The 12,599-nt window shown below is 35.4% G+C and overlaps 1 protein-coding gene across 1 annotated transcript; it reads right to left on the reverse strand.

Annotated features, from left to right (window-relative positions):
- Positions 1 to 1,790: 1,790 nt before the first annotated feature.
- Positions 1,791 to 12,389, reverse strand: LOC115217916. The gene is made up of 4 exons (XM_029787635.2): positions 12,161 to 12,389; positions 7,570 to 7,763; positions 5,413 to 5,497; positions 1,791 to 2,130 (listed from the first exon to the last, which is right to left on the reverse strand). The coding sequence occupies exons 1-4, from the start codon at positions 12,213 to 12,215 to the stop codon at positions 1,826 to 1,828; spliced, it is 639 nt and encodes a 212-aa protein (XP_029643495.2). The 5' UTR covers positions 12,216 to 12,389; the 3' UTR covers positions 1,791 to 1,825.
- Positions 12,390 to 12,599: the final 210 nt, after the last annotated feature.

The raw sequence follows: 12,599 nt of genomic DNA on the forward strand, positions 1-12,599 counted from the left end.
GTCAACATTCCTTCTCTCTCCTCTCTTCAACCACCCCTCACTTCATTTTCCCTCTTTCTGCTATCATTCACTTGTCTCTCTTTGCAAACACGTCCTAGATTCTCCTACCATCACTCAATCTGTCATTCTCCCTCTTTGTCGCATTGCATTAAGAGAAGAGACATGGCATGAACTGGGAAATCTCACAAGTTTTTGTCTTGTGATAAAATGCAACCAGTGTATGCTTTAATTGGATTAGTAATTGATTGAAGATAGCATAGGGTCAAGAAAACCTGTTGGTCTTATGAAGAACAGGAGAGCCACCCTCTCACCAGTACCATGCATGTGTATGTCTGTGTAACTGATTGCATTCTACATTGAGGTGACTCAGAGATGGTGAGGTTTGTTGACATTTCTCAGTCAAGGTTGTCCAGTAGCTCTGCACTTTCAAAGACAAGCGGAATGAAATCTCTCTCTCACTTAAACACATGTAAGGGTTAGTAACAAGAAGAACACCCAATTTTAAAGCAATGACTTGGTAATATGTATTCATCAAACTGATGCTAAAATGAGAAACAAATGTAAAACTAAGATATATATATATATATATATATATATATATATATATATATATATATATATATACGTTTATGAATTTGTGTTGCAAGACTCCTGATGTGAAATCGTGTGTTGAAACAGATATTATTGTATTTTGGGGCACACACTTGAAGATGGAAAGTGTTGTTGAAGGGGTCACAGATGTGTGACGAAAGATTTCCAGATAATGGACATGACTTAGAATAAGAAAAGTAATAAACAATGAAGAACAAATATATAGCGTATGTTTATTTCGCAGAAATAAATGACCATCCCAAAATACAACAACACACACACATATATACTATACTTTACTGTTCCTTTGTAGTAGGATCTGCAAAATAAGTATTCAGGCTCAGTGCATACAGTTAGGCTTATTTGAAAACTAGGACACTGGTCTATGAAAAAAATTTAGATAATTAGCATCATGGGATTCCTGTAGTTGAGATCTATAATATAATATAATTTTCTTTTGAAGATACATGAAATTGACTTTTACTCCATATATTCAAGTAAAAATTGATTTCATGCGTTAATCTCAATTTTTTTTCGTCAGTTTTTACCTCAGTACTTTTTTTTTACTGAATATTTATGTATATAACTAACATGATTAGATTCCTGTCATCGAGATCTATCATATAAGCTAAAACAAAATAAAGATTTATTTTTTAAAAATATTTACACTCAAAGTCGATTTCAGGCATCATTCTCCCATTTGTGACCTCCCATATTTAACTTTTTTTTTACAGAACCAATTTTCAAATTTTTTAGCTTGAAATGTAGCTTATGATGTGACCAATCTAAAAATGTAAACATCATCTAATTTGGTTAAAAACTGAGTTAGTGAGTAAACAATGACCGTAAGAATATTATTCACACACAACCATGTGGTGAATGATATACATATTAAAAATGTTTAGTGTTATAAACATTTTTGAATTTAATGCTTTCTCTTATTAATATTTCAACATGTTAACAAAGCACAACTTATGTAACTAATGATATTTCTTTTGACTATGAATAAAAACAGTTTTTAGAGTAATTGAGAACATAAATTTGAAAAAGCATTTTGCTATTATTCATTTTGCTAAACAACAAAAAGGATAAATGGTAAATTTAAACCTGGCATGAAGTGAACACAGAAGAGTGATGTTGAATCATTCATCCAAACCATCTACTTTCTAATGAGAAATTATCAATACACATCCGTATGTTTGCTGAATTATGTATATGCATACATGTATTTCATTTAATCAAATCCAGAAAACCTGAAAACAAGTAATACTTTGAAGTCAAGTGAACCAGTTATACGTGTTTCTAAATGAGAGAAAATAAAGGGTTTACTTACAACTGTCTCTGACCAAAATTTTCCTGTAGTCTCTATTTCTATTCTTGACCTTGTATTCATTTCCCTTGGAAGGAAGAATGATTTATTTGATGTTTTAGAATTCATTCCAAAATTAATATTTTTTACACCAGAAGGCTTTATTTCAAAAGAATAGTTATAATTGTCATTTATCTCACTACTTATAACTTCAAGGTTCCATTGTGTCCCTAGAAAGTAATAGAAGGAAAAGTGACATTAATGACAACAAAATTTCAAAGTTAATAAATTTAAAAGATTAATTGTTTCATAAGTGGGGTGGGATTTAAAATGAAATTAGTAGAATATGATTGGAAAACATCTTCTCTGCTCTTCCATCATGGGTTTATTATACTTCATTTATAATTTTAGATTTGATTTCAAGAATTTTATAAACTTTCAAGGGAATTTGAAATAATGCTTTCTTGGAACAGTAGATCTCAAAGCACACATGTAAAGTTGTAAATAACAGCATGTAAATGTTAGGTTGGAAATCCCCTTTTGGATAAAAAAAAACAAATCAGTGAAATGCTGTACATGAGACTCAAACCCACCACCTCTGTAGAGGTGGGTTTGAGTCTACCATTGGACAAAAGCAATCCTTCAAATTTTTCTATCCATTTTAGAAACTTTTTTCTTACCAGTGAAAACTCTATGTTGTTGATTTCATAAGAATTTTTCCATAAACTTTTGAGAGAATGTGAATTAATTCTTATTTTCAGAATATCTCAAAGCCTTTGACTATTTCTATCCAAAAGGATTTTCAATGCAATATTTACATGCTAAATTTCTGAAATGGTTAGATATAAACATGGCTATGCATTGAAAAGTTTGCTTCTTAACCACATGGTTCCCAGTTCATTCCCACTACATGGCACTTTGGGCAAGGGTCTTCTATTATAGTCCCAGACAGAAACTTATGAAACTTATGAATTTACATCTAATGTAGGATAATTACCTCAATGACCTCCTTAGCCATGATCGGTCCTTCACAGCAATCAGCCTCTTGTGTTGAGATACGTGGGCCACCAGTCAGGAAGTCCTGAAGGCCTCACCATGGACCACTGTCTCAGATGAACTACGTACACACACACGTACACACACACACACACACACACACACACACACACACACACACACACACACAACATATTCATTTCTGACATATCACTTCCACAGATGTACCCTGATACTATTTCTAGCAACTCAGCAGTTGTCAACATTTGCATGTAGTGAAGAATTATGTGTACCAACAAATTAAGTTCAGTGAATAAATCATTTTAAATATGAATCGATTCATTCATTTGTTTACTTCAAAGGCATCCACATTCCTATCGCATTTTTTCACCTGATTAGCATTAACCACTACACACACACACACGCACACACACTCACACACACACACACGCACACACACACACACTCACACACACACACACACACACAGCACACACTCACACACACACACATATATATGGCAGGACTCCACACAGTATCCATCTACCAAATTCATTCACAAAGCATGTATTTGTCAGCATGGAGCCTATACTAGTCCAAGGTGCAGTGCAATGGGACTGAATATGATGAAGCAGCACTGTCACAAAGAAATCTTCTTAACCACACAGCTACACATGTGCATACAATTACCACAAAATTTTATTCTCTTGCCTCAGTTTAGTAAGAAATTTCATTTAGTTAAGAATTCCTGTATTACATACATCACCCCTTTATTTTATTCACATTCATACCATCGGTACATTTGAGTCATCTTCCTAAGCACATTTTATAAAATTTATTTACACAAAATATACTTGCCCAAAATTTTTCGGTACTATTTTTCAATATGTAAAAATCATTGCCAATTGGAGTAACTAAACTATCTTGATGAGGTCCATCGAACTGAAACTTATCCATAGTTGTTCCCCTTGTCTGCAAATTAAGATCATGCTTTCCTTCTTATAATTTAAAGTTAGCGTTTCTTTATTAATTGTATGTTCTGCATTATTTTCATTAAAAAATCCCTTTTCTTCCTTTTGAATAAGGCTGTAGTTGATGGAGCATGACTTTCTTCTCCTCTCAGCAGTTCAGAGGTTCATTTATAATCTAAGATTATAATGGTTACTCAGAATATTCATGTCACCAACAGTGTAACTTTCAATCATATGTTTACATTTTTTTTGTTTTGTTTTCATGTTCTCTCATTTTCATTTTATATTCTGTCTTGAACACATTCCCTTATTTCATTTTATATTCTTTGATGTTCCTGTGCTTGTTCTAGTGATTCGACCCTCTGCTTCTCTTTACACCATTGCCTATACCAGTGCTTTTCAAACTTTTTGCTGGAGCGGAACCCCAAGGAAACATTCCACTGGCTCGAGGAACCCCTGTGCAATAATTTAATAGTTTTATGCACACATATCTGCACAGGAGACTTAAAAATTACTACCGACTTTAGTAGTTTTGTAACTTCTTGCAGAACACCTGGACTGTACTGGCGGAACCCTAAGGTTCCACGGAACCCTGGTTGAAAACCACTGGCCTATACAATCTCATTCTATCTCTTGTTAACTTAAATTGTCTGTCATTCATTTCTTATAAACAAATATCATTTTCTAGGTAAGCAGGTGATAAATAATTGTAGTTATATGTATGTGCCATGTGAAGGGTGATATAAAAAAAAACTACCCTTTTCACTATCCACTCACCACCGCCGCCACCACCACTGCCACTACTACTACCATCATTATAGTTTTTAGTAATAGAGCTCAGTCTAAGTTGTTTGCCGACCAAAATTGAAGATTTCAAGTAATTAAGAATTTTCTGCATTCATCAACCCTAAAAAATTTGTCCAGATTCTTAAACTCTGAGTTTAGCCATTGTAGAAATTATTGTTTTTATATCCATTTTCATGTGTCAATATTGGTTGGAAAAGTTCTTGAAAATTTCAATAATGACATGTGATTGGCTGGAAATATTGATTTCATAGCTGTTTGCTTTTCTTAATGCTGACTACGTATCAGTGAATTGAACCACGAAATACAGGATAATGTGTCTTTCCTAGAGATTGAATAGAAACAATGTGTGTGTATGTGTGTGTGTATGAGTATGTTTATGCATGAGTGTGTATATATGTGTGTATGTGCATGTGTGTACATTTGTGTGTGTTTGCATGAGTGTGTGTAAGTGTCTGTGTGTAAGTGCTTGTGTGTGAGTATGTGTGTACATGTGTGTGTGTGTGTGTATGTGTGTGTACATATATGTGCATGAACGTGTTTTTGTGTGTGTGTGTGCATATGTGTGTCTGTGTATGGGTGTGTCTGTGTCTGTGTATGGGTGTATGTGTATTCACACATGTGTGTGTGTGTGTGTACATGTTTGTGTATGAGTGTGAAAAATATTCCTTAAGGAGTTTAAAAGAGAAAGGAAAGCAAAAAAGAAAAGAATAAGGAAGAGTTCTAAAGCAAAAATCTTACATTTTTCTAATTTCTGCTTCTTAGAACAACTTGATGAGCATCTGAGAAAATACATTTCTGGAATATCGTGATTTTGAACATATGCCTAAAATAGAATAATTCAACAAAATTAATAACAGTGTAGTATTTTAAATGGTTTGACGACGACGACGACGACGATGATGATGATGATGATGATGATGATGATGATGATAGTGACCATCACCATCACCATCACCATCATCATTATTATCATGCTGTTGATGACAATGAGGATAAAACTGTTTCTCAGCCAAAAATTGTTTGAATTAATCTACACATGCATGTGCAGACAAATGTATATATATACACATGTACATGTGTATACATATACGTATAGATGTATCATCATCATCATCATCATCATCATCATCATCATTATAATAATGATCAAGGTGACAGGCAGATGCACACAAATGCAAAGTTTTTCGCAGATGAAGAGTGTACACCCCAACATAGGCTACCAGTTAGTGACTTCAGAATTAGGGCTAGAGAGACTCAAAGACATAAACCACATCGGAAAAGAAGATTATGGAAGCCTCAAAGACCCAGCAAACCAACAAAAATTTAGAGAAAATTTCCAATCCCCTTTCTTGCCCTCACTGCTCTGTTCCCTGTATCACTACTTCTCACACCCCTAACACCTATACCCTATTTTTCTATCCAGGTTCTATATTCATATTTTTGTTACTTGTGAGTATACCCCAGCACTACACCATCACTCTTCTGCACTCTCTCTTACACTTTTCCTACTCCCTCTCTCTCTCTTTCCCTTTGGTTACTCTCTCTCTTTTCCTTTGGTTACTCTCTCTCTCTCCTCTTATTTTTCCTCTGACTAGATAACCAAGTATCTCCTTTACATCAGCACATTTGTTTTTGGCCTCTTTCTTGTACCTCTCTCTCTCACCCACTGTCTCTTTTCTCCCTCTCTCCCTCCCTCTCTCTCCTTCTCTCTCTCTCACTCTGTAACCATTTACCTCCTCTATAACAAGAAATCCTCTCTGTTTCTCTGTTACACTCTAGCCCTTCATTATCTGATACTGGATCACCTCCTCTAATGTCCCCTCTTTGTAGCAAGACATTTGCTTCTGTCTCTCTGTTTCTTTGTCACACTCTAGCCTTCCATCCTCTGACACAAGTTCCCCTCCTCAAATGCCCTGCCCATCTCATAATTCCTTGTCTTGTGAGTTACTTGGTTTTACTGCCAGTGCTGGTGCTACATTAAAAGCATCCAGTCCACACTACAACATGGCTAGCCTTTGGAAGGGCATCCAAATCATGCTGAAACTAACCTTGCCCGTGCTAGTGCCACATAAAAAGCACTGCCAAAACAGACACAGTAGCCTAGGGTAGTTTTTCTACCTGGCCAGCTCCCGTTAACCATCCTACTCAAGCATGTATAGATGGACGTTAAACAATGATGATGACGATGATGATGATGTTTAATGGTGACATGGGTTTGATGGTTTAACTGGATCTAATATGTCCAAGGACTACATTAAACTCCAGTGTCCATTTTGACACAGTCTTTCAGGTTGAGTACCTTTCCTAATACCAACCATTTCAAAGCCTGGACTGGGTACTTTGTCCTGCTGTGTATTTATATGTGTGTTAAAGATGTACACACACACACACACACATACACAACCACACACACCCACACCCACACACACACATACACACACCCGCACACACATACACACACATGCACACACACACACATATACACACACACGCACACATAGACACACACACACACACACACACACACACACACACACACACAAACCAACAGGCTTATATGTATATATATATATATATAACTTCTTTTCAAGCCATCTAACTAATTAATTTAATAATTAATGTTTACAGAAGTTTTTAAACACAAGTGGTAGAAATAACAAAAAGGGTCAGAATCCTGTTAGGGGTGAAAATTTTCAAGCTCTTTAGATGCAAATATATATTCAAGTATAAAAAACATATGTCATGTCAATGCAATTATTAAATACCAGTTTCACCTTATTTCTCTGAAAACAGCATAATGTTCGATGATACAGGTGTACAAGTATATATGTATGTATATGTGTTTATGTATGTGTATGTAGGTAGGTGTGTGTATCTTTAATTTAATATAATTACCTTATATTTATATTTCAGATTAACTTTAAAAGAACTGGGCTCTTCTCCACCGTTTAATTCAAAATTGGTGTAGAAGCAGTTTTTGTAGCCTTTATATGATATTTCTTTATATTCATAGTTCAAATTACAGTGAACTGAAGAATAGTAAGCCTGAGCAAAACAAACTGTTACATCCCATCTTGTGGCCTGGATATCTGGAAATAGATTGAAAAAAGAAGAAAAAATCTCAATTTATTTTCAAAACACCTTAAACTTTTTATGATGTGAATAGTTACATCAAGAAAACTCATATAAAACACTGGAAATGGTGTTTAAAATAACATAAAACCTTAATAATCAGGAAAATTTGAATTCTTTCCACATTTTGTCTGAAGAAAATGATTTTTTTTACATTTTCTTTAAGAATCAGACATAAATCTGATTGCATCATTTTCATTTATTTTTTACAAAATCACTTGTATTTCATGATAGAGTGGTTAATATTAATATTAATATTGATTTCAAATATTAGCACGGGGTCAGCAGTTTCAGGAAAGGGGTTAGTCAATTACATTGATCCCAGTGTTTAACTGCTACTGATGAACCCTGAAAGGATGAAAGCAAATTTAATATTAATATTAATATTATGTTAATGTTAATATTGTGGAAAGAATTGCTTTATCAGAAATATTAAATTTCTAAATATCTCATAGAGATATGTACAGTGGTGGAGCAATAGAGTGGTTGTATACTGTCAACTTAACGTGACAGTCCTGTACAGGAATTACACCACCGCTGTTTAGCCCTAGGAAGCATCGGTGCTTCCTGTCGGCCTTGACACATTTCCTGTGTCCCTATATATTTACGAAGAGGAGACAAATACCCCTAACATGATGGGAGTATTTGTCTCCCCTTCGTGAATATATAAGGACACAGGAAATGTGTCAAGGCCAACAGGAAGCGTCGATGCTTCCTAGGGCTAAACAGCGGTGGTGTAATTCCCTTACAGGACCGTCACGTTAAGTTGACAGTATACAACCACTCAATTGCTTTATCATTATAGCCAAAATTTTTCTACCACTGTCCTCTACATTTTAATAGCCATTCCATAGCCATACTAGCATGCAAAAAGAAATGAAAAACAGTATGTAAATCAGAAAACTGACAACAGAAAAATAGACAATTTCTTAAATGATATGTCATCATCATCATCGTCATCATCCTTATCTTTATTCCTACCACCACCACATTTACCACTAAAATAAAAACATACACAAATACAACCATAAACGCACATAAGTATATACATGCATATACACACAAAAGGTCAACACACACAAATATACATGTATGTAAACATGCATGTACATGTACACATCAACACACATGTACAAAAATACATGCATTCACATGTGTTACTACACATATGTATGTGTGTCTGTGTTTACAGAAACACTGAAATAGCATTAAAAGATATCATGATGTGTTACAAAGGGCCACAAGTCCTATAAGTCAATAGATCAACCAGGTCCACAGTGATGAGGGATGCACAGTGTACTCATTGAAAAAGCCATAGCCTGTGGTAAATAGGTGAAATGTTCTGGGAGTGGTGCTAATATAACTAGAAGGTGTAGAAGTCAGATGAAGCCAAGTGTATGGTCGTGTTTGTGTATGCATCTACAGCTGTATGTGTGTGTACGCTTTTAGTTTTTCTATATTTATTCATTGATCTATTTCATATATTTTTGGATGTGCCTATTGTATTTTATCATCATGATCATCATGATCATCATGATCATCATCATCATCATCATCATCATCATCATCGTTTAATGTCCATTTTCCATGCATGGGTAACATGGCTGACAGGACCTAGCCAGGTAGAAAAAAACTACCCTAGACTACTGTATCTGTTTAGGCTGGGATTTTATGGTTAGATGCCCTTCCTAACACCAACCACTCCACAGAGTGGTCTTAGTACTTTTTACGTGGCACTAACACAGGCAAGGTTAGATTTGGCATGATTTTTACAGCTGGATGCACTTCCAAATGCCAACCACATTACAGTGTGCATTTGGATGTTTTTAACATGGCACCAACACTGTGGAAAACGTATATTGTACACTCTGCATTGCCCTGCTAAGGTAGGCTTGTATAAATTAAGGTGGTACTTTGTGTTCTTGAGCAAAACACTTCATCTGACATTGTTCCGTGATAACTTCAACATCTAACATGTGGTACACAGTGCATCTGTTCTGGGAACGTCAATTTGATGGAGGGAGTGAGCTAATGTACGGCACCTATATATGATCGTGATAAATAAATCATTTGTGCAGGTTGGCCAATAAGAAATTGCAGAAGCATCTTTCTCGGACTAAGAGAGACTATCATCATTCTCACCAGAAAAAGGGATTCATGGTTGCCCTTAAGTGCAAAGGCCTTCCCTGGTGAAGAATGCAACCATCAGCATAGATTAATCATTAGTGACTTCAAACTGGAGGTATGAAAGAAGCCAAGAAGCAAGTCAGTTTGGAAAAGAAAGATCTGAAAGCTTAAGGATCCTTTGAATAGTCAGAGGTTTAGGGACTTCCTAACTGAAGCATTTGATGAGAAGGAGGAGGAGTTACAAACTTGCAATATAGAGGATAATTGGAAGTTCCTATGAGACAACTTACAGAGAGCCACAGACCAAATCTGTTGGTGGTGTGAAGTCCTTGCTTGACCATGGGTGACATGGTGGTGAAACAGTATAGTTGATGGCCATTAGAGCAAAGAAACACATTTGGAAGGACTAGAAGGGTGGTGGTTGGAATGAGCTATATCAGACAGCTAGAAGAAAAGCTAGGAAGCAGGGGTGATGCAGAAAGGAAGAAGATTTTGCCCTTGTTCTACAGTGTGAAGACCAGAGGCTTGAAGTGTTTTTGTTTGCAAGACATCGTGCCAGGGAAAATTGTGATGCTGTGGGAGAGAAGTGTGTTCACGTGGTTGATGGTTCACTTGCAGTTAGTTATTCTGCAAAGTAAAAGTCTTGGAAGTGCCACAGTGAAAGGCTACTAACTATAGGGAAATCATGGGAGAAGGAGAGTCTGTCTAATGTTGATCCAACAAAGGGACCAGTAACCCAAATAGATAGTAGCATTGTAGACAAAGCCATGAAGGATATGAAGATGGGGAAAGTCCCCTGCCCATCAGGAATCATCGCTGAGATGCTTAAAATATCTGGTGGTGTAGGTTATGTATAATTAATCAGATGCTACATGAAGGAGTCAGACCCAATGACAGTCATAGTAGCACTACAGTCAATTGCTACAAAGGTAAAGGTGATACCTTAGATATAAATAATTACAGTGGTATCAAAATGTTGAATCAGGTGATGAAAGTTACAGAGCAGGTCATAGCCCAACTAATTAGGGAGAGAGTTAGTCTAGATGTGCCACTCTGTGATAAATTTAGCTAGATGAGTTACGATGTGATAAACTTGAATAAATAAATATGTGACGATTAATGGATGTGCATGAACTTAAGACAACAACGAGGAAGATGAAACTATTGAAACTATGTTTACATGGTAATGAAACAGATAGAATAATGAAAAGAATTAATAAGGGGTTTATGACCTGCACAGAAATAGAGGAGTAGATGAACGAGGTTGAAAAGACAAAATTTCTTATCTGAGCATCTTCTGAAATTCGTATTCTTTCAGCGGAGGTATTAAAAAATTGAGTAGGGGAATCCGAGTACATGCGCTAGTTTATATAGGGTGGGGGTGGCGGAAGAGGGGAGTGACCACGTGTATACTGTTGGCAATTTTTTTTCCTCCATCTTCCCTTCTTTGGATCTTTCCTTTTCCTATGTTTCTGATGAAGAGCTCCCCTCGAAACGTTAAACCCTCCTTCTTTCCTTCTTTCCTGAGCATCCAATAATACTATACTTGTTCCACGTCCTCGCATTGTTGTGTTTTCATGTTTGGATCAACTATATATATATATATATATATATATATCGTTTTTAGAAAAACATAAATCCAGAGAAGAAGCACACTATAAAAAGTAGAGCAGTCTATATTTTTCCTGATTGCAGCACAGTGAATTCTGCAAAATTTCCTCAAGAGCAACGTTATAGCATAAAACCATTTGCTACAATATTTCTCTTAAATAACTTTGATACCTTTGATAGGTTTCGGCCAGTATGGGCCCAGGCCATGTCTAACGTATGCCTTTGTCTATTACTTTTGAAAATAATGAAGAATTTAGTAAAATAACTGTGTCGTTATTAAGCTGTTATTTGGAACATAAATTGACATGAAAGTTTGATGTAAGGTTTCCATTTGGATCATTTTAAAACAGGAAGCTTGTATTATTCAACCAGGTGCAATTTCAGGTAGTTTAGTATGAAAAAGATTAAACCAAGATCAAGAACAGAAATAGACTCTACAAAATCTCTACATATGAAGTTCCACTCCATAGTTTTTGGTTGATGTGAGACTATTGTACAAGACAATAATCCAAGGTGTCATACAATAGAAACTGACCTGGAAACAAACTGCTTGATCGTACACAGCCATACTCAGTGATTTCATAAATAAATAGTAATAATAACAAATAAAACTTACTTGTAAAATGTGCCAAGGTGAATACTAAAACACTCCAACAGGAAAGAAGTACCATGGTGGTAGATGGAACGAAGTGGATATTCTTCAGTTACTGATTTTCCTCTTGTTTTGGGGTATTTTTTTGTTTTTTTTAAAGAAATTTTGAAGTTGATTAGAATTTCTATATCAAATGTTCTTAGAGATGAATATTATTAATTTCTTTACTTCCATGTGTTTAACTGTATTTACAAACTGTAAAGGAGAGAAAAATACGATATAGTCTTTTTTCAGTTGATATAATACATGATGTTTTATAATTCTCAGTACTTCAAATTACCAAGTGTTTATGTACAAAAGAAACAACAACAGGGTATTGCAAGTTGAAAGGAAAACTGATGATTTTGAAGAAATGTTTGTCCAATATTAATGCATCTCAGCTATTGCAATATAACTGGCAGTT

This window comes from Octopus sinensis, linkage group LG12 (genome assembly GCF_006345805.1).
Source record: "Octopus sinensis linkage group LG12, ASM634580v1, whole genome shotgun sequence".
NCBI lineage: Eukaryota > Metazoa > Mollusca > Cephalopoda > Octopoda > Octopodidae > Octopus > Octopus sinensis.

Excerpts from the sequence above, each read along its gene's own strand:
- LOC115217916 (XM_029787635.2), bottom strand. The coding sequence starts at position 12,215 with ATGGTACTTCTTTCCTGTTGGAGTGTTTTAGTATTCACCTTGGCACAT. Across the intron at positions 5,498-7,569 it reads ATCTGAAATATAAATATAAG|GCATATGTTCAAAATCACGA; the intron begins GTAATTATATTA and ends ATTCTATTTTAG. Across the intron at positions 2,131-5,412 it reads GAAGCAGAAATTAGAAAAAT|GGACACAATGGAACCTTGAA; the intron begins GTAAGATTTTTG and ends ATTACTTTCTAG.